We start from the raw sequence: 22,467 nt of genomic DNA, 5'->3' as shown, positions 1-22,467 counted from the left end.
GGTCCCAACCGTTTTTACGGGCTTGATCCAAAAGAACCAGGTAACCATTGTGTTAGGTCATACCATAATTCTTCACCTGCAATTCACAATAGCCTTTAAAGGGATGATCTGGCAGAAGTGGGCTGATATACCTTATATCATATAAATTCCACATATTATTGTTCACATGTGAAAGTCAAATGGACAAAATCTCAGCTTCAGACAGAACCTACTCCAACAAACCTAACCCTAAGCTTCCTTAGATATTGTAGGCCAAATGTTCTCATAAATATCTGTTATACTTAATCATACGGAGTGTTATAATGCCATGTATATATATGTATATATATATATATATATATATATATATATATATATATATATATATATATATATAAAGATTCCGAAAGTACCTGCACTCATACACTGGTCAATGGTGGGTGCACGGTCAAAGTACAATATCCACAGTTCAAAATTGACCAGCACTCCAGCAGTTTTGTCAAACAAATTTATTGACACATCACTCGTGTATTCTAACGTTTCGGCCCTCGTTGGGGCCTTTATCAAATTATCCCGGTCCCTCTCACGAGTCAATTTTTTTTCTAAGTCCCAAAAAACGCTGGCGTGTTTTCTACATGATGGCTGATAGGCTGAAAAAGATCGAAAATTTTTTGGGGCTCCCCTTTCTCCCCCCTACATTTCCTGACTCATGGCAACTTACCTAGACAGTGGGCCCATGTGTAGGGCAAAATAAAAATTTTATTTGCTGATTTGAAGGTTTTCTAGGCATTTGTAGTGCAGATACGTGTTCCTCCATTGAAATTTGAATTTCGCGCCGTATGCAAATTAGCCTTCGCTAGCGTAACTTCGCTTTATATTGCGAATCAACGCTAGCGCAACTTCGCAACCTTACGCTACCCCTGTGCGCAACTTCGGATTTTAGTGAATTTGCGGAGCCCTGGCGAAACTACGCCTGGCGAAGTGCGGCGAAGTGCGGCGAAGTTGCGCCTGGCGCAACTTAGCATCTTAGTGAATTTGCCCCATAGAGTGCAAGACCCAAAACAGAACAAATACTGTGATAAAACTGAAGCCTAACAGTTCATATGTGTTGTTTTTGGTTGCTGGGGTCAGTGACCCCCCCTACCCAAACAACTTGGCAGCATTTGCAGTTGCATGCTGAATAGGGAAGCTAATATTAGAAATATTTTAATATTTTGCTTGGAATAGATTCATCTATAACATACTACTAGCTGATGCAAGGGCGAGCTCTTCCTTTGATTGTCTGAAATCACTCAGTGTCTAGATAAAATTCCCACTCCTAATTTACAAATATTGAAGTAGTTCAGTTACCCCTTGTAGTTACAGGAACAAAACAGTGTTTAATAACAGTTACTGCGCTACTCGTACTCATAGGCTGAGGTTCGGAGCTTATAGAGCCAGTAAGGGTAACTGAGACCCAACAGCAGTGGATAAGACCTGGAAGGAGCTGCTGAGACCTAAAGATCAGTGGTGTAAATAGATATTACTGGGCCCCACAGCAAATTATGTTTTTTAGGCCCCCAAAATGTCTAGAGGTTGTCCTATTTTACCAATATTTATTGACATTGTACATGATTTATTGCCTCATGGGGCCCCTATACCACCTGGTCCCCCCTGCAGTTGTAGGATCTGCTCCCTCTGTAGTTATGCCCCTGAATAAGATCATTCTTACTGTAAACTAGGAGGTTTGATATTAGAGGGAAAGGATCAGAAAGTATTGGCCCAGACTAAATCATATCCAATGGTATCTGTACAAAGTCTATAAAGCCACTGAGTTAACACTGTGCAGAGAGGACTCAACAGCTTCTCTCGGGTCAATGGACCAGTGTCAGACGTCTGATTCTCTCTTGCAAAAGCAAAGGGTTAATTTGTTCTTTATAATAGATGTAACGTGAGAGAGGAAACAAAACTTAATTAGGGTGCCCTTTCCAAATTTCATTCTCAATGTGGAGCCATTTCTACCTTGGCGCAGCGGCTGTTCAGAAGTCTCATGGCTAAATGAAGATGGAGCTGGTGCTTTCAATGAGATGCTGCTCTGCGTACAATTGGGGCTCTACTGACAGCCAGGATTTGGGGGCAGGCTGGACTGGCAATCTGTGGGTTTTGGCAAATGCCAGAGGGGCTGCTATAAGATGCTATAGACACTCACTATTTAGTGGGCTGGTGGGGGGCTGTTTGGGCCTCTGTGTGGCCTGTTGAGGCCTCTGGGAACCTGAAATGCCAGGGCCTATTTTGATTCTCAGTCCAGACCTGTTTGGGGGGGGTTGCCCTCTGTACAGGTTGCTAAGTCCCCCACTGACTAGATATAGGGCCTGCCAGTAGTGATGGGCGAATTTCTCTAGTTTTGTTTCCCCCGAAAAATTCGTGAATTTCCACAATTCTGACACAATTCTGACGCTCATTAAAGTCAAAGGGTGCCTAGAATTGTCGCCGGTGATTGTCACTGGCGCCAAATTTTTTCGGCAATTTCGTGAATTTATTAGCTGACGGTGAAATCCGGAAATAAATGCGCCCATCACTACCGGCCAGTAATCAAGACCTAAAATACTGACTCACCTCCAGAAAAGCACTATAATGTTACTGTTCTATGTGACTTTATATAATGCCCTTTAATAAACCCATCTTTGGTCTTTGTTGCATTTTACTGACTTACAGAAATAGTGTTGGACTGGGGTGTCCGGGGCCCACTGGGGCTGCTGCCTGGGACCCCCCTACCCCACTCGCAAGTGCCACCACCAACCCCAATCACAAGTTAAAGCAACCTCCCCCTTACCTTATGCGTGATGAGATCGTTCATTTGTGCATGTGGGAGGGAGCGTCATAACCGGCTCCTGTAGGCAGAGGTTTCCAACATTGGACCCGGGTCAGCAGGGGCCCGCGAGGGCCCACCGGGTTTTCTCCCTAACTACAGAGGAAACAGAGGGGCCCAGGAGGTATAGGGGCCCCATGAGGCCCAAATAATGAATAATGTTAACATATATTTGTAAACAGGACAATCTCTGGATATCTTGGGGGCCCTAAAATGAATCTGCTGTGGGGCCCAGTAACATCCAGTTATTCCTCTGCATACATGAACCTAACTCTTTCCTTTGGGAGCTTTGCCAGCCCCCCAAAAGTAGATTATAACTCCCAAAAATGACCATGCATCAAGCCATTATTCACAGACTACTGAAAGGACTGTACCTTCAAGGCAACAGGTTCTCCACAGACCCGAGTGGGTCATGACTTCTTCATTCTTCTTGCTGGTCTCATTGTCATTGGTGGACTTCGCCTTGCAGACCCCCCGGGAGTAGAGCCAATAGTCGGTGCCCACTGCGATGGTCATCAGACTGAAAGCTGCAAAGGCCCCCACGGTGGTGATTAACATCTGAACTCCTCGCTCACACATCCTCATACTGGAGCATTGTAGTGGAGCCTGAAGCTACAGAGGAACATTTGGGTGGGTTGTGGTGGATTAGGATTCTGATGGGGGATTAGGAGTCCCTTATAGTCTGTGATGTAATGGAATCAAAAAAAATAAAATCACAAATAAATAAATAACACGGGCAAATTGTGAGTAATTGTATTTGGAAGCAATGAGGCTCCTTGGGGATGTGACCTTGGGTTAATACTGTCCAACCTAAACCTCCCAGGGCAGCCCAGCCAATGTTTTAATCAGTGGAATGTAGTTCCTTGTCCCAGTGATGTAGATCCTGACCTAGAAAGCTTGTGGTGCTGAAGGAACAGCTCATAACCGCCGCTGTAGCCGAGCGTTGTGTAAGTTCCACTCAGTGGTGCTGAAGGAACAGCTCCCGCCCGCGCTCAGCGATAGAGAAGCCCGAGTGTCCCATTGACTCCGCTACAGCGATCGAGCGCTTTATCTGCCTCGTTATAACCCCGGCCGCTCTCCCGGCTTTACCCCAGCGCTGACCTTCTGCAGCCGGGTACAACCAGATCGGACGCTTCTCCTTTAACCAGTAAAGTCTGTTCAGTCGCTGCTCACTTGTAGGACTTGAGATCGCCGCTTTCCCTGGCTGCTGAGTCTTATGGAGCCCAATGGCGAGTTCATTGTCAGCAAATGATTCTGTACGACTCCTTCTTCCTTCCTCTCCATGTTATTCAGACGTGAGTGTCTCCTGCTCCACAATCAGCTTTTCCAAGTCCTTTAATCTCCCTCAGAAAGTTTCTCCCTCCTGTGTCTCATCCCCAATTCTCTTCCCACTAATGACTGGAGAGGTTTCCTTGTAACCCCCATGCGCAAAGCTGAGCCCCTTCTTATATGATTTCTACATCCACCTCCTCTCCACAAATATCCCACACGCACGTGTCTGATTCATTTTAGCTTCTCTCTCATTCACCTCTTTCTCCCTCCTTATAAATTCCCTCCAGACCCTGCACCGAATAATCCCCTCTCTGTCCCCCAATCTTCCCTTTCCAGCAGCCTCTTCCTCTCTTGTCCCTCTGGATTTGATTCTGCTGGTCATTTGCCCCTTACCCCTTATTATCCCTTCTTCTCAGTCTCTCCCTTCTTCCCTCTTTCATTCACTGACCCCTTTCTGTGATAGTGAGGAGATTCCAGCGCCTCAAATAAGCTCCAGTCTTCTGCCACTCAGGATTTCATTATGCACAGGCTGAAGCTACTGATGCAGAGACAATTAGGCTCTGGAGGAGGCAGGTCTCCTTTAAAGGGGCAACGAGCTCTGTGAGACTGGGGGAGCTAATCATCTGAGCAACAAACACACACACACATACACACACACACACACACACACACACACACAAACATACACACACATAAACACACAAACACACACACATACACACACATACACAAACATACACACACATAAACACACAAACATACACACACATACACACACACATACACACAAACATACACACACATACACACACACACACATACACAAACACACACACACACAAACATACACACACATACACACACGCATACACACATACACACATACACACACACACACACACACACACATACACACACACACACACACATACACACACACACACACACACACATACACACACACACATACACACACACACACACACACAAACAAACACACACAAACATACACACACAGTCACACACAAATACACACAAATACACACACATAAACACACACATACAAATATCACTGCCTTTTATTCCTAAACAAGCTCAGCTCATACCCCCCAGGGCATTGCATCATTTATTGTACTAAAAGCATGACAGCTGGAAATGATTATTTTCCCCCCTTCATGTATGACTAAGAATCCTGAGATTAAATAACAGAAGCGCCTTCTAGGAGATTTGGGGTAAGTGAAAGTGATCTGAACGTAAATTATGCTAATGTATACAATCCCAATTAAATGAATAATGAGATCAGCCATAAATCAGTAAAACAAGAAAATTCTGGCAGAATATTATCCTTGTACAGTAAGCGTGCCTATACTATACCCCTCTGAAATGCTGCTTTTATATTCCTTAAGAGTGTAAGCTCTTGAGGGCAGGAGGATGTGTTGTCCTTAATTCTACAGAACAGGTAGTAATGATTTATAACCAGAGCCTTCTAGGATCAGGAGAAAAGTTATTACTAATATGGCTAATTTATAATTCTGCAGTGCTGTACAGCTGGAAGGAATAGACTGATAAAAAAGACAAAGAGGACCCTGCTCATTAGAGCTTACAATCAAAAAAGAAAAGGGTATTTGAGACTTAAAGTGTGGAGATATAGAAGGAACGAAAAAGAACAACACTACAAGAAGAAATAGTTCAACCTGTAGCTTGTCCATATGTTATTGAACTACAAATCCCAGCAGCCACCAACAGGCCAACAGCAATGAGCTGCAGTGTCGCTGGGGCTCCACAGGTTGAACAGTCCATGAAACAGCAACAGGTAATAGTTTTTCATCTGACCAGGCACATTTATTGGACAAGGAGTATGAAAGCCTGGAAAAAATAATTTTTCTGGGGCCCCAGCTTCCACTATCAAATATTTGTCCACTTGTATAATGCAAGTAAGGGGTTAACTTGATAATTGGTCATACACCCCAGTTAGGGTGAGATTTGTGCCTTGGGTAACCCCAGTGTTTATATACATATCTGTAACCTTGTTATGAGCTAAGGGTCCCAGCCTGAAGGCCAGTTAGGGGGAGATTTGGGGTGAGTGCTTATTTGTACCCTGGGTACCCCTGGAACTATAGCAGGGTGACTGTTACCCCAATGTTTCTATATATCTGTAACCTTGTTATGAGCTAAGGGGGCCCAGCCTGAAGGCCAGTTAGGGGGAGATTTGGGGTGATGCTTATTTGTGCCTGGGTACCCCTGGAACTATAGCAGGGTGACTGTTACCCCAATGTTTCTATATATCTGTAACCTTGTTATGAGCTAAGAGTACCCATCCTGAAGGCCAGTTAGGGGGAGATTTGGGGTGAGTGATTATTTGTGCCTTGGATATTGGGCCTCTGTCCTAGACCATTAATAAACAATATATCAGTACAAACAATCAGCAGTATCACACATCCCCAACATAGCGAAGCACTAGATTTCTATAGTGCGCATGTGCCAGTGATAGATTTAAATACAGTTGGTTGCCCATAGTTCAAAGGGCTAAACCAGGGCAAGTCAGTTGTGGAGTAGGAGCAGATCTGTTTTGGGGCACCGTCCACTGCCCTACCTCTGCTTAATTCCCATATACCCAGCTCCAGTGAGCACAGGAGGTGTATTTTCCCTTATAGTAATAATGATGGAGTCACTGTAACAAATGTGTAGTGCAAGAATTATTCACAAATTTATGGATCAGAATAAAGGGAAAGATAATACCCAGATGGCAGTTGCTGTCCATGGAATAGGAGGGTGTCCAGAATTTCATGATGAATGAAACATGAGCAGATATAACAGGTTCCCTTCTATTGATCATGAAATCAGCCTCAATGAGTAAGCCGAGTGGAATTTCCTGTTAGCATTTCACCTAATGAATATTAAACATGTCATCACTTGCGGAGGAATTTCCCATAAGCCCACGTGCTGGCATTGGCATGCCCTCTATCCCAACAGGCGCATATTTAATTAAATACCCAGCTTCAGCTACAGAGGTATATAGACATCAAATGTCCTTTAGGTTGGGTCAACCTTGGGGTTCAGGTGTAATCGCCATTCTACCATCCAGTGGCTGCAGGTCTGTGCATTCCAAAACGGAGCTCATAGACCTTCAGCAATTTCTCAATTTTGCACTTTGCACATTGCCTCAGAGGCATAATCTAGCACCACCTCTTCTTGATGGGCAACTTTAGGTGCTCACACTCTCTGTGCTTGTAGAAAAGTATCCAGCAGGGGGCAGGACAAAGACGTCATGAAGATATGGACCTTCATGGACAACTTAGCAGGTTGGATGGTTCCTGTACAAGCCAGGCTGTTATAGCAGCTTTATGTCAAATATACATCACTTCTGGAAGTGTATCAAGTTAATCTTAATGTTCTTTTACTAGTATTATAACAACACAAAATATTATTTTTCCATCTGTAGAACTTGGTTGAACAGGTTATTTCCTATCTCTATGGAAAGCACATATTTACCAGTTTCCAGTAGGATGTTGGTTTCCCCCCTCAGCTGGGCAATACTGGTTAAGTCTTAAGGTGGCCATACACGGGCCGATAAAAGCTGCCGACAGACCAAGTCGGCAGCTTATTGGCCTGTGTATGGGGGCCCCCGACGGGCTTCCCTGATCGAGATCTGGCCGAAAGTCGGTCAGATCTCGATCGGATGGGATTAAAAATCCCGTCGGATCGCGGGCGCATCTGTTCGTTGATGCGGTCCCGCGATCCGACCGCCCGTTTGCGAATGCTAGGATCAGATCGTTGGGCCCTAGGGCCCACGATCGGATCTGCCCGATATTGGCCACCTCAAGGTGGGCATATCGGAGGGAGATCCACTCGTTTGGCGACATCGCCAAACGAGCGGATCTATCCATGTATGGCCACCTTTAGTCTAATTTGCTCATTTGGTTTGTATCTGTCTTATGTACAGTGGATATTCTGTTATCTTCTTGGCAACCTAAAGAATAAAATGATTACCGAGTGATTTCAGAGGAGCAGTTAATTCTTCAAAGCCACACGGGGTTGTTTGTGCTTATTAACTGCTCATTGAGCCAAAGGCCTCCCTGTTCCTGGATGGAGTGATACCATAAAGCTCTACCTCTCCTTCTATGAACAATCTCATCCCCAATGCCACTAAGTGATTTGCTGCTCGGGAGCTGAAACGTCCCAGTGATCAATTGTCCCCGGCGTCCCTCCAGGGCATTTCCCAGATCCAAACAGCTGCTTTCAAAAGCCCTCAACAATATGTTACTGAGAATTGCTATACAGCACAATGCAAGGTCTAACAGCATGCGAGAAGGGGCAGAAATGTTTATTTAATACATAAACACAAATCCAGCCTCCTTGTAAAGAGATGTCGGTCCTTTGAACTACCTTTCCTATCACCCAGCCAACAAGGGGGATATTTTACTGTATATAATTGAATGATGTTTAATCCTCAATTTCAGGGGGATTCTCTAACTTGATGCACCAAGGCAAATGCATTTGGCCACACAGACATGTAGCTTTCCGTTATGTATTACATAGATATGGGCAATATATACATTGTCCAACATAAGCCTAATAAGGAGAGTTTGTATAGAAAATGTATTCTTACTAGAGCGGTCATTGTGTCTATACATGCTCCTAGCACTTTTTGTATTATTGTGTCAAATGCTATTGTATCCATCTTTTTCTGCTGAATCATGGGAAAGAGCACCTATTGACCCAGGTGGAGCCCTGGAGCTACCGACACCTTTAGGGGAAGTCTATAATCAAGCACCTCTTATCACCGGTTGATGCTCAGTAGTGATGGGCGAATTTATTCGCCAGGCGCGAATTCGCGGCGAATTTGCGCGATTCGCGCCGAGCGAATAAATTCGCGAAACGCCCGCGAAAATTCGCGGTAAAAATTCGCCGGCGTCAAAAAAAATTTTTCCGAAAAAAGTCGCCGGCGTCGGAAAAACGGGCGCCGGCGTCAAAAACGAGACGCCGGCGCCGTTTCGCGAATTTTTCGCCGTTTCGCGAATTTTTCGGCGAAGCGAAACGGCGCAAATTCGCTCAGTTCTCAGGTGGACATGGTTCTCTGAAGAACCATGTAGGTGTCGCATGAAAGTGTTTTAAATTCACCACTCCGCATTGTAGAACAGATACCAACAACCGTAGATTCCCTGAATTAAGCCGGTAGACGAAGGTACATTTTGAGCACCAGGAACGTGAGCATCAGAATCAAATATGTCAGGGACGAGGCATTGATCAGAAATGAGGCGATCTCTTCCTATGAAGGATTCCTGCCTCTGTCGCTTTCACTGTAGGAGATAATAAGGTTACATAAGATATCAAAGAGCTGCAGTGGAAATCTCTATGCTCCAATGGCTGAGCAGCAGTGCAGTAGCTCACGTGAATATAGAGAATGTCAAAGATGCCAAGGCAAATCTTCACACAGCAACAACTGATCTACAGCACATTTGGGTAACGCACCCTAAAGAGGGCCATTGGTGGTGATCATAGTCAACGAATGTTATTTCTGAAGCCCTTATTGTGTACTTACCTACATCCGTTATAATAATGCCAAGCTGTAATGGGAAGGGCATCCATGTAAGGCAAATACTGGCCTGGGGTACACAGACTGAGGGGACCCCCCAGTGTATCATGTTTTGTGGGGGCAGAACCATTCATCTCTAGGAGCATGGCTTCCACCACTGTACACTTTTTGTTTTTATGGGGACTTTAGAATGAGAAGCTTTCCAGTGGGAGGTTGCCTTTGAAGACCACATTACTAATGTGGGAATTCATTCAAATACTTTTTCCAAAGTAAAAGACAGGGTAACTTTAAGCAGGTATTTTCCTGTGTATTGTTCAAAGCAGGGTTTGTTTTTTGCCTTAAAATAAAGATAACATATGCAACAAACAAATAAAAAATGAATTCCTCTGAAATCAAAACAGGGTTATCCGCTGGCAGTCGGCATGTATATAAGATAATGCCTCATACAATTATTGCACAAATCCTTTCTCTGAAAATGCTTTCAGAGCTACCCCTTTATCACAGGTGATGGCTCATAAATTCCAGACCCTACACAGGACTTTCAGTCTGAGTGAACATAGTCTTTGTTGTCCTCGTCTGCTCTAGGGTATTCTGGAAGAGACATACGTAAATTCCCTCCATGGCCTTTCTGGTTACTGTGCCACACTAAAAGAAGTAAAGTCTCTGGAAAAAAAAAACAGGGAAGTTGCCAATATCAGACGTATAAAAGAATAACTTTGTCTAGTGTTGACCAACCATATAATTAATTCAGAAGTAGGTTTTGCATTAGTATGTCACATAGGGTGGTGGCACACGCTGCTACTTGGGGAGATTAGTCGCCCAGCAACAAATCGCCTCTTCTTCAGGCCGCTAATCTCCCCTAAATGCCTTCCCGCTGGCTCGAATGTAAATTGCAGGCGGTATGGTGCTCAAATCTCTTCGGCTTTCCGAAGTCGCCTGAAGTTGCCTTGTGAAGCAACTTTGGGCAACTTCGGAAAACGAAGCATTCCAAGTGCCATCCCACTGGTGATTTACATTCTAGCCCATGGGAAGATATTTAGGGGAGATTAGTCACCCAAAGAAGAGGCGATTTGTCGCTGGGTGACTAGTAGTAGCCTGCGCCACCACCCTAGTGTCCCTCAACCCCTTCCCAAGATTAGAGGTAACATGAGCAGCTAATTTACAGTTTAGAAACCATGAGGATGAAAGGTAAGGCTGCCCAAAATTCTTATTAGCTGGCCTTTAACCGAGGCTTACAAAGAGAACGCCATGCCCTTTATAAAACATTTTCATAATTGACCTCAAGTACAGGGTTTTCTGTTTTGCTTAACAATGAATTAACCAGTAAAACTCCATTTAGCACAGTCGTTTAGACAGAAACCCTTCCTTGCTCTGCTTCTTATTATTGTCCCTCCATAGGGAGCTAAAGGGAAATTGAAAAGAGCTATAAAAATTGGAGACAGATGTGGGAGGAGTTTTGGAGATTTCCACCAATTGACGTTGGTAAGTTTGGAGTTTCATGTGCCAAATCTAATATATAAGGAATTTCTTTGGCCATTTTGCTTTGCAAATCCAATTCTGAATTATGTTTAAGGGGTCCAACTCAATGCATAGGTCTTCTCTTGGTCATCTTTATATTTTTAGATACATCACCCTGCTTCTAGCACGTAATGTTCATTGCATAAAATGCACTTTTGAAAAAGTCTTTCCTTGTGTTCTGCTTATGGAATGACCATGTAAGGTCCCATGTAAGGTCAATCTATGGCAATTTAACACGAGGAACAACTGTGACCCGTTTCTCTCTTCACTAGTTACAGATAATGTAATAATGTGAAGGCCAGATTGCTACTTGAACTTCATAGAAATTAGATTTTTTTTTATCTTGGACCAGCAGCCTCGGGGAGTACTGTACATTGTGGTTCATTATGAATGTTCTGTAATCTTTTGGGTCTCTGACTTATTGTCTACAATGTCTGGTGTAGTACAGAGAGAAGAAATGGTGTCTGTGTTTGGAATAAGTCCACAGCTAGCTAACAAGTATTTATGTATGGAAGGAGTAAGTGTTTTTATTGATGGTACCAAGAAATTGGATCACCTGGAGGTTAATGGGGACTATATGAAGTCCTGCATCTCAAGGGAGCGCAGAATGGCACGAGTATAATGAGAGTCATTAGTTAGAGGGACACAGTCCTTTAATGACTGCAAAGTGAGACTGATATCCAACTTTGCATGACTTAATCTCTCTTCATCTTAATGTGGATCGTTTTTTTGGCTCTAGCTGCTGCCTGTATCTATGTTAAAGAGCCAGAGACCTAATCAGCTATTATACCTTCTCGTTTTTACGTTACCCATGGATTTGAAATAATAAGAGCTGAAAATATATATATACTGTCCTTTAGTTGTATTTCGCATCTGGTATTACCAGTAGCAGAGTAAACACACACACTTTCTTATCACTTCCCATAGGCATCCTACAGTATAGTGTTATTATCTCATTATAATAAGACAGAGATGGGCGTGATCTAACAGTCCAGTAGTGTGCATGACATCACTGTGGGTTGGGCAATTGGGCAGCAAGTTTGCACTATGCACAGCAGAGATCATTTCCTATAGTAGGAGATATCTGGGGCACATTTACTTAGCTCGAGTGAAGGATTAGAATAAAAAATACTTTGAATTTCGAAGTATTTTTTTGGCTACTTCGACCATCGGATTGGCTACTTCGACCTTCGACTACGACTTTGACTATGAATCCAATGATTCAAACTAAAAATCATTCGACTATTCGACCATTCGATAGTCGAAGTGTTACTTCGCCACCTATAACCTACCGAGCACCAATATTAGTGTATGGGGAAGGTCCACATAGGCTTTCCTACCAATTTGGGATTGAAGGAAAATCGTTTGATCGATGGATTAAAATACTTCAAATCGTTCGATTCGAAGGATTTAATCATTCTATCGAACGATTTTTCCTTTGATCGTTTGATCACAGGAATTGCGGTAAAACCTTCGACTTCGATATTCGAAGTCGAAGGATTTTACTTCGACGGTCGAATATCGAGGGTTAATTAACCATTGATATTCGACCAATAGTAAATGTGCCCCCTCGAATTACTTCTAGATGTCCTTGCTCTTTAACATTAAATTGAGCTTGAACGCTTATTTAAAGCTGTAGACACTCTAACAACCAATTATCAGTTTGTCTTTGACCAAAGGATGAATCTCACAGTTGGGCTTGAACCCAAAAGATCAAAAAAGCGCTCCTCTAACCCATTCACTCATGTATTCAAACTCCAGTGCACAGAATACTCGGTATCCACATGAATAATACAGGACCTGTTTAGCTCCAGCTCTGAGTGCTTGCTGTTATTAGGATATTTTTCATAAATAATAATAAGATTAAAATGAGAGACCCATAGGAGTATGCCCAGCCTGAATGGTTTTGAAACAGCTTATTATTTGATGTTGTTGGCCCTTTAATGTTCCTCTCCCTAAAGGGGATTTTGCCATCAAAATAATTATCTCCGACATCAAAGCTGCATGCAAGGCTTTTGCTGAGCAGTCATGTTTTACACCAGAGCATTCCATGGGATGTTACTCTTTAGGGCAAGATCAATGATTCTCTGGCTACACATTTTAGTGTAGGGAGGAAAAGCAAGACCAGAGCGCACACGGGTAAGCAGACCAGGGCAAACCGTTTGTTCCATAACACTTGGGTTAAATGTCACCACCCATAGTAGATACACCAGGTGGGGAGTAGTGATGTGTAGCGTTGTAAACCTGGAAAACCTATTTGTTAACGTTGTCCACAGATAACCAGAATTATCCACACTCAATTGTAGCTCTCACTGTTCCAAAACCAGTGGGACCTACAGGTCAGACAAGGTTCAGGGTGAAGAGCTGGTTGGGTGTGGGTTATTATTATCCAGCTATAGAACACAAATATTTTTAATTACGTCCTACGGCTGGGCTTCAGAGAACTAGACATCTTGGGGGATCCTGGGGCTGCTGCTCCCATGCTACTCTCTATTTCCCAATCTGCTCTTAAATCGGAGTGGTTCAAAGGGTGGCCGCACCGCTACTGCAATGAGCACAATAGCGCTCTCTGCACTGTTTAACCCCAGAAATTCAGCTCTTAAAGTTACAAGAGGTAGCTTTTTGTCACCTTACCTTGTGACAGGAGTGGCCCTGCTCATCATTGGTAGGATAGTGTTTCTTGAGCCCACCCCTTACTATCATCAAGTCTGATGTTAGATAAATATATTTATTTATTCATTATTTGGTGGCAATGGCCCTTTAAAGGAAACTAAACGTAACTAAAGAAGTAGCTAGAAATGTTGTACATTATGTTTTGTGCTTCTGTACCAGCCCAAGGCAACCACAGCCCTTTAGCAGTAAAGATCTGTGTCTCCAAAGATGCCCCAGTAGCTCCCCATCTTCTTTTCTGCTGATTCACTGCACATGCTCTGTGCTGCTGTCACTTACTGAGCTTAGGGACCCACTCACAATATACAGTACACATAGAATAGAAATGTCACAATATACGGCTGATTAGTAATTAATACAGATAATTACTACATGGCAGCACAGAAACCAGTGCAATTAGCATCAGAATTTAATAATCAGCAAACCTGTAGCATCAGCTTATATTACAGCCAGGGAAGCTCATTTTCTGCTGGATAATTAGTGACGAGCCCTAAGCTTAGCTTCTCAACAGCCAATCAGAGCCCACTGAGCATGTGAGTGTCACAGACACTTTCCAAGATGGTGACCCCCTGTGACAAGTTTGAAGTCCTGGATCATTGCTGCTATTGACAAGTTGAAACTTTAGGCTGGTGCAATAAGAGCAGTATATAAAATATGGCATTTTTAGCCATATTCATTTTTAGGGTTTAGTTGTCCTTTAAGAACACATTAGGCCAGCAATTTTTACTACATATTTTGGCCACAATAGCTTTACCAACCCAAAGTTCTGCTTTCGACTTTATTTTTCTCATTCTGTTCTTGAAAAAACATTTATTTATTTTCACGTCTCTTGTTTCAGTCCAACAAATCAAATCAAATCAAAGTGACATGAAGACATCTTGAATCATAGAATCCGGGACACGTACTTCACTTGGTGTGAAATTAATTCACTGTTGTAAATTCGAGGGGAATAAAAAAGAGACTGTGTACATAATCAGTATTCATTACAGCCCATAGATTAAGTACAGTGCTTCATTTTTGCCTGATCCATGAATAATTCCAATGGATCCACAGGGACATACAGTAGTTACAAGTTTCCTTTGCTTTCCCGGTATAACGACTTCTACTGCTGAGGAAAATACAGTCTTGGGCTTTGTGGTTTCTACTGCGACACAATGACAGGAGAACGTTGGCTTCTTAGTGGGTAATTGGGCGTAAGGTTTATAAAGATGGAACATCTCATTTATCAAGAGGTAGAGGTGGGACTTGGCACTGGGTGTTGGGGTTGGATACATGTTTAGTATAGATTGAAAGGCAAGGCGGAGTGACTAATAAACAGTGATAGTGAGAAGTGGTAGGAATACAGCAGAAAACATAAAGTAGGTCTATAAGGGGTGATACACAGTAGAATGAGCAACAATAACAGTGCAAATGCCTTTATAGATTGTATAGCATGGGTGTTGAAGCTAAATTCCAGGGGCACAACATGACTTGCAAGCTCAGTCAGCCTTTCCCTACACTTTAGATTCATTAGGCAATTAAAAATGTCTCGCCGAGGCAAATATCAATACTGGATTCTTAGCAGCGGGCTGGGGAATTGATACAAGGAGAAGTTAAGTTAAAGGATCATGGTAGATGAGGTTGGAAAAAAAGACAAACATTCATCAAGTCCCAAGTGAAACCTCCCAATCAGTGTCGGACTGGGACTCCAGGGGCCCACCAAAAACCTTTGACCAGTGGCCCACCAATTAATCTTAGACCAGGGGTCACTCTTAGTACTATTTTTTTTTCCTCTCCTCACTCAACCTCTATTCTCCTAGTCTCTTTTCTTTACATACTATAATCTATTATTCCATCTATTGAGCCTCTTTGTTCTCATAAAAATAGGGAATGGCCATGAAATGTTTAGCAGCATGGGGCCCACTGACAACTGGACCCACCAGGACTTTTGCTGGTATCCCGATGGGTCAGACCAACACTGCTCCCAATGAGGTGTCATCCTTCTGTTTCCATAGTGGGCCAGTTATTCATTATTATCCATTTATTACATGGTCAAGGATAAGATTATAGTAAAATGATCTCCTTCGGTTTCCATAGTGGGCCAGTTAATCATTATTATCCATTTATTACATGGTCATGGGCAAGATTATAGTAAAATGATCCAAAGAGGTCAACATGGTTCTTGTGTCTCTTGGAGGACCAAATCCAGCCCATGGGCCTTCAGTTGGACAGCCTAGTAGATCAGAGTCCTGCCACTCACCTTCAGAGTATATGTACTTCTGCATTCATGGAATGTGATGTCCTTCTCTTAATAATTAATTTAGCCAAGCTCCCATTGGCTGATAGCAGCACACTGATGTCATTGTCATGTGACAGAAAAAGTGCAAGTGTTCAGAAAGCAGGGATGAGGAGACATGGAATATGCTCATTGCAGTCAGTCAACTGGGCACAGTGGCTCATCTTTAGACCCCCTCTTTGTATCTACTCATGCTCATACTAACTCTCTAAGACAGGGGGTAATTCTGTAGTAGAACCATTTAAGAAAAGATGCCAAAGATCTTTGGTCCAGCTCTGTTGGACGAGGTGCAGTAGATGTGGTCTGCTTAGATTGTGCCAAGGGTTTTCATGTGGTGCCACATAAAGGTCTGCCTTCTAAACCAACGTCTGAAGGCCTTCATGGATTGAGAGGTGACTGAAGGATCATGAAGAAATCTGCAAATGTTACATACTCTATTTGGACTTGGGCTGAGTTGTGTTCTGTTTTGGATCCACTTTTATTTAATCTGCTTATTATTGACAGGGAGGAGACTGTTCATTATAAAAGTTAAGAAAATAAATGCATAAACAATTGATCCCATCCTGGATGTACTGTCTTGGACAAATCTGTGGTCGGCTCACAGATAAGGTTATGTTATAGGAATTCATAAATACACAGACTACCTACATCTTTTATGAGACTGGTGAATCCTTAATGGTGGAGGACCTAGGGGTGCTTCTGGATGATAAACTAAAGCAAGCAATGCCAGTCAGGGGTATCAAGAGACAATTTTTTTTCTGTATTAAAGGGGATAGACAATGAGAGAGGGCAATTTCTACTAGGCACTGCTAAGGCCCCATTGAATCAATGCGATGTCATTTTGGCCTTCTTTAATCAATAAAATACAGAGACAATCCAGGGAAAGGTGACTATATTAATGAAGGGTATGGGAGATAGCTATGGATTTTTCTACACTGGAGGGTTCACATGTACATAATATATTAGTATAATGTTGAGGTATGGACAGACCGGTTTAATTTCACAGAGGATTGTTTTCATTTTCTGAGACAAACTGGAGACAGATTCAGACATTGGTTCCACCTTCCTCTGGATCAGTTCAACATTTTTCATTTGATGGACCCTTTTCAGGCTCAAGTATTAGCTCCCAGGGGGAGGCTGGGAGTTGTGGTGTCAGGGTGCCCAATAGTCTTCCCAAACCCTATTCCCAACCATTTCATGCTTATATTTACAAACTCACCAAGTAAGTGACTCTAAAAACATAAAACTTCCAATTAGGGATGCACCGGATCCACTATTTTCCACTAACCCCCGAATCCTTCGCGACAGATTCGGCCTAATACCGAACTGAATCGGAATCCTAATTTGCATATGCAAATTAAGACTGGGAAGGGGAAAACATTTTTGACTTCCTTGTTTTCGCACAAAAAGTCACACAATTTCACTCCCTGCCCTAATTTGCATATGTAAATTAGTCCTAGCCAAATTCCGAACCGAATCCTGGATTCGGTGCATCCCTAGTTCCGATAATAATTTCCTGTGTCCGCTATCTATGGAGAATGGCCCATCTACTGAACTATAACTTTCACGGTTAGAAGGAAAGCCCATTTCTTTTTGGAATACACTGCGGTTCCCAAGCAGCCTGTTCTCTTGAAATGCCTATAATAAATAGGTTCATGGCTTTATGTTACATCTTATTATATAATTTATGTTTGAATTTTACTCCTTCATTTTCAGGTCTTTTATTGTCTGACACCACCATCCAGGAGAGCTCTTATGAATTTAATGCAGACATGCTTATAATTATTCATTACTCTTATACTTACAGTATATGAGATCTATTCTCTTAAAACCTTTCTTATTTCCTGTGTACATGTAGGTTAGATTTTATGTCATCGCTGGGGAGAGATTTAAAGGAGAACTAAACCCTAACAATCAATGAGGCTAAAAATGCCATATTTTATATAGTGAACTTATTGCACGAGGCTAAAGTTTCAGCTTGTCAATAGCAGCAATGATCCAGGACTTCAAACTTGTCACAGGGGGTCACCATCTTGGAAAGTGTCTGTGACACTCACATGCTCAGTGGGCTCTGATTGGCTGTTGAGAAGCTAAGCTTAGGGCTCGTCACTAATTATCCAGCAGAAAATGAGCTTCCCCTGTAATATAAGCTGATGCTACAGGGCTGATTATTAAATTCTGATGCTAATTGCACTGGTTTCTGTGCTGCCATGTAGTAATTATCTGTATTAATTACTAATCAGCCTTATATTGTGACATTTCTATTCTATGTGTACTGTATATTGTGAGTGGGTCCCTAAGCTCAATAAGTGACAGCAGCACAGAGTATGTGCAGTGAATCAGCAGAAAAGATGGGGAGCTACTGGGGCATCTTTGGAGACACAGATCTTTACTGCTAAAGGGCTGTGGTTGCCTTGGGCTAATGGAGAAGTCCACAACATAATGTACAATATTTCTAGCTATTTCTTTAGTTAAGCTTCAGTTCTTCTTTAAATGGGGCCTATTCGGAGGAGCCCCATCCCTAGGGAATGTTGCAGGGTGAAGCATTAGGGACTGGTGACAAAAAACATAACGGGCTTGTTCGCCAGTTCACTTTGCACTCACCCCAAACACTTGCAAGAAGCACAGTAATTCACAATAAAGGCAAAATTAAATAATAATAGATTTATCCCGGTCATTCTGTGTCTGTCAGCCTATATGTATATAACAGAGCCTGCTCAATTTCCAAACCAGCTTTGAGTGCTAGGTGCCATTAAGCCCAGCACATTCTATCTTTGGGTGATAATGCCATTAAGCTTAAGCCCTTTGCATTCTGACTTCCGGTGATAATGCCACTGAAAACCAGCACGTTCTACTTTTTGGTGAAAATGCCATTGAGCCCAGCACATTCTGGCTTTGGGTGATAATGCCATTGAGCCCATCACATTCTGGCTTTGGGTTATAATGCTTTTGAGCCCAGCACATTCTGGCTTTGGGTGATAGTGCCATTGAGCCCAGCACATTCTGATCTGACTTTGGGTGATAATGCCCATCAACCCTTTACATTCTGGCTTTGGGTTGTAGGTTCCTTTGCACCCAACACATTCTTGCTTTGAGCAATAGGTTCCCAGAGCCCAGAATGTTCTGGCTATGGATGATAGGTCCCATGGAGTCAGCAGAAGCATTTGGATAACTGCAATGAGGTACCAAACCAGCCTGCAAGTGGACAATTCCCTCTGTACAGGCTGAATTTGTTATTTTACTGTATACATGTAAAAATGTCCCATTAGGCACCATTTCGATAGGTGCAAAAGCACGTACTTCGCTACAAATAGGATGAGCAGAAGATCTGGCACCACTGCAGTGTAAAGGGACCAAACTATTAAGGGCATATGAAAAAATGAGGCTGTTAAATTAAAAATGAGACATTTTTCTGTTTATGAATCTTAAATGAAAGCAGAGGCTACAGAGGCCATCCCTTCATTGCTTTCCCCTTGTCCCCACCATTGCCTCCCTGTTAATATAAGCACAGGCAGGGGCATTGCAGTAGCTTTGGCTGCCTCTAATTAGCGAAATATAGAAAATCTGCCAACTTGAAGGTGCAGTTCCATGCAAACATTTTCACACCAGAGTTATTAGGAAAACGTAATAAACTTTCCAGATTGTTTGGTTAACTCTAAACCATTCCCATGATAATAAGGCAGGGAGGGTTGTCAGGTCAGACTTTTAAGAAATAGCAACAATCACCATCATTAGTTAATAGTGTCCATATCTTTTTATCTGCTTGGGAGGGAAGGAACCACAGAAATCTTTGCGGTATTCACTGACAATGCAACGTTCCTATTATAGAAGCCCCATCACAATTAAAGCGAGAACAATGAGGACAATGGAAGTAATGATGGCTTGTTGGGAAAAACCTCCGCTCGGCTTCTAATGAGCGGAGAACTTCACACGGCAACGTTCCATTGATCTTGGGCTGTGAGGGAGCCTTCGGTGCAGAATAATGAGCGGAATATCTTCCTGCTGCAGATGGAATCTCAAAACAGACATGCCCAACCAGCTGGCTTCTTAACTGCTTCATCACTTCAACTCCCAGAATCCTTAAACAGGGAACAGTGTATGATGTTTGCCTCCCTGGGGTAGGAGATTCCCAATATCCTACAGTGTTTGGTCATTTCCAATGACCTTTTAGCTTAACTTCTCAGAACGCCCTGAACGCACTGAGCATGTGCAATGCCACTGACACTCAAAAGATGGCCTAACATGATCCACGTTTGAAGGTCTGGAGCATTACTGATAGGGTTGCTGAACCTCTGGGCTGGTACAGAACCAGGACATTTTAACATTTTTGAGAAACTGGGGGAAAAGGGGAATGTTCCCAGGAAAACAGGACATATGAGGGACATATAGAGGAAGAGCACCAGTCACAAGCATGATTTTCTATACAAATTGTTACTATGGAGCTGAAGAGATACTGTACCCAAGAGAGAGAGAGAGAGAGAGAATAAAGTGTAAACAGGTTCTTCCTACTAGTGATATGGGGCTGGCCCGATACCTGTGGGTGGGTTGGGTTTGGCCCGACCTCGCACCCCCATTTACCGGATTCCGACTTCCAGCTGATGTCATCAGTGGAGCTGGTCGGCACGGGTGGAGGGAGGGCGGATTCAGATCAAGTTTTAACCGACCCGCACATCACTAATTCCTACCCTCCTACCCATCCTGTATGTTGTTAACATAGTAACATAGTAAGTTAGGATGAAAAAAGACATGTCCATTAAGTTCAACCTTTTAACTCTATTTTAACCTGACTAACTGCTAATTGATTCAGAGCAGGGGTGACCAGGACGTCGATCTCTGTCTTTTAGTAGATCCCTGTTATGTTCCTGGTAGAAAGCGACCTGGGGCCCCGCGTCGGAGCAAGAAAAGCCTGGCTGGGCTCAGAGCAGAGGAGAAGGGCAGGCTCAGAGAAGAAGGGTGGAAGGGCAGGTGGAGGGGAAGGGACATGGAGGAGAAAGAAGGGTGGGCTACAGGCATAGGGAAGGAGGGTGGGCTGCAACAAGCACAGACACTGAGGGGAAGGAAGGGCTGAGAGCAGCAAGCACGGAGGGGAAGGGAGTGTGTTCAAACTTTCATAACCTGCCAAATTTTGTAAAATGAACATGGTAATTAGGGGGGTGACCACAAAATTAGGCGTGGTTTTAAAAAATCGCTGCACGTTATCAAGGTAGATCTCTTGATGGGGGCCAGGTGTCGAGAGTAGATCCAGTGTAACAAAGTCTGGGCACCCCTGATCCAGAGGAAAGCAAAAATACCCCGTTTGAAGCCTCTCCGATTTGCCTTCCTGTCTATAAAATAACAATGGGACCAGTCCCTGGATCATCTTCCATAACCCTGTATTCCCTCACTTGCTAAAAGTTGCTCAGTTATCTCTAGCCATTTTGACATGGATAGTGTTGGGGAAAGTCATGATGGGAACTTGTTCTGGGGCCAACTGGGGGCCAAATGTAGATAAAAGTGGAACCTCAACATTCACCTAAATAGGTCACCTAAGATAAGGCTCTTAGATAAGGCAAGTGACCACCACAGGAAAGTCCTGATGATTCCCCAATCTCCCCTTTCCCAAGCCAAGTGATTTGATCTTGACAGAAAACCACAGAACCAAAATTGTTTAAAAGTGTATCTTTTATTATTATTATTATTATTATTATCAAGTGATACATGCAGATCTGGAACAGAAGTCCCTGGACTGAATAAATCTCTGAACAACTGAAGACAATTTCAGTAGGCACCACAAAAGTCCAATCTTTGCCTTCATACCAAGCTTTAGTACATGAAAATGGCATGTCGCTGGGAAGAACCTGGTCTCCTAGTTTACCAAAAAAAAAGGCAATATGTGCCAATAGGAGGCTTTCGCAGGCAATGCAATGAATGGTATATGGAGAGCAGCAAGAAGAGGTGCAACTAGATACCTGACCACATGATAGGGCACTTTGCTTTAATTAATGAACAAGACTAATAGCTCACGTGGAAACATTTCCTTCTACATATATATATATATATATTGCTAGGCACTGCCGCCACATGTAAACAAACAAAGAGCCTTCGCTCCTGCTTGTCAGTCTATCATTTCTTCCCTTTATCTGTAAATTCACATCACACGCACCCTAAATAGTAATAGACCATTTACAGTACAGACTTTACATCTTTCTCCATGAGGTGGGGACTAATGTACCCTATGTAAGATGGCGCAAGCCAGATTGTATTACAGGATTAATAAAAAAATATATACAGGATCCCAATTTACAGGCACCGTATGTGATATGATCTGCAGAGAGGCAAGTTTATTTTATTTTGGCTTTCGCTAGGGACTCAAAGATAGTGGGGCAAATT

At 43.0% G+C, this 22,467-nt stretch overlaps 1 protein-coding gene across 1 annotated transcript in view; it reads right to left on the bottom strand.

Annotated features, from left to right (window-relative positions):
- The window catches only part of cacng3.S (calcium channel, voltage-dependent, gamma subunit 3 S homeolog), a 54,441-nt gene extending 49,717 nt beyond the window's left edge, over window positions 1–4,724 (bottom strand). The window contains exon 1 of the mRNA XM_018239284.2: window positions 3,202–4,724. Coding sequence (XP_018094773.2) covers window positions 3,202–3,412 — 211 coding nt within the window. The 5' untranslated portion in view covers window positions 3,413–4,724. The remainder of the gene's footprint in view (window positions 1–3,201) is intronic.
- Window positions 4,725–22,467: the final 17,743 nt, after the last annotated feature.

Source organism: Xenopus laevis, chromosome 9_10S (genome assembly GCF_017654675.1).
Source record: "Xenopus laevis strain J_2021 chromosome 9_10S, Xenopus_laevis_v10.1, whole genome shotgun sequence".
NCBI classification, from domain to species: Eukaryota; Metazoa; Chordata; class Amphibia; order Anura; family Pipidae; genus Xenopus; species Xenopus laevis.
Note: the sequence above shows the minus strand (reverse complement) of the source record. Positions and strands in the feature narration are given on the sequence as shown.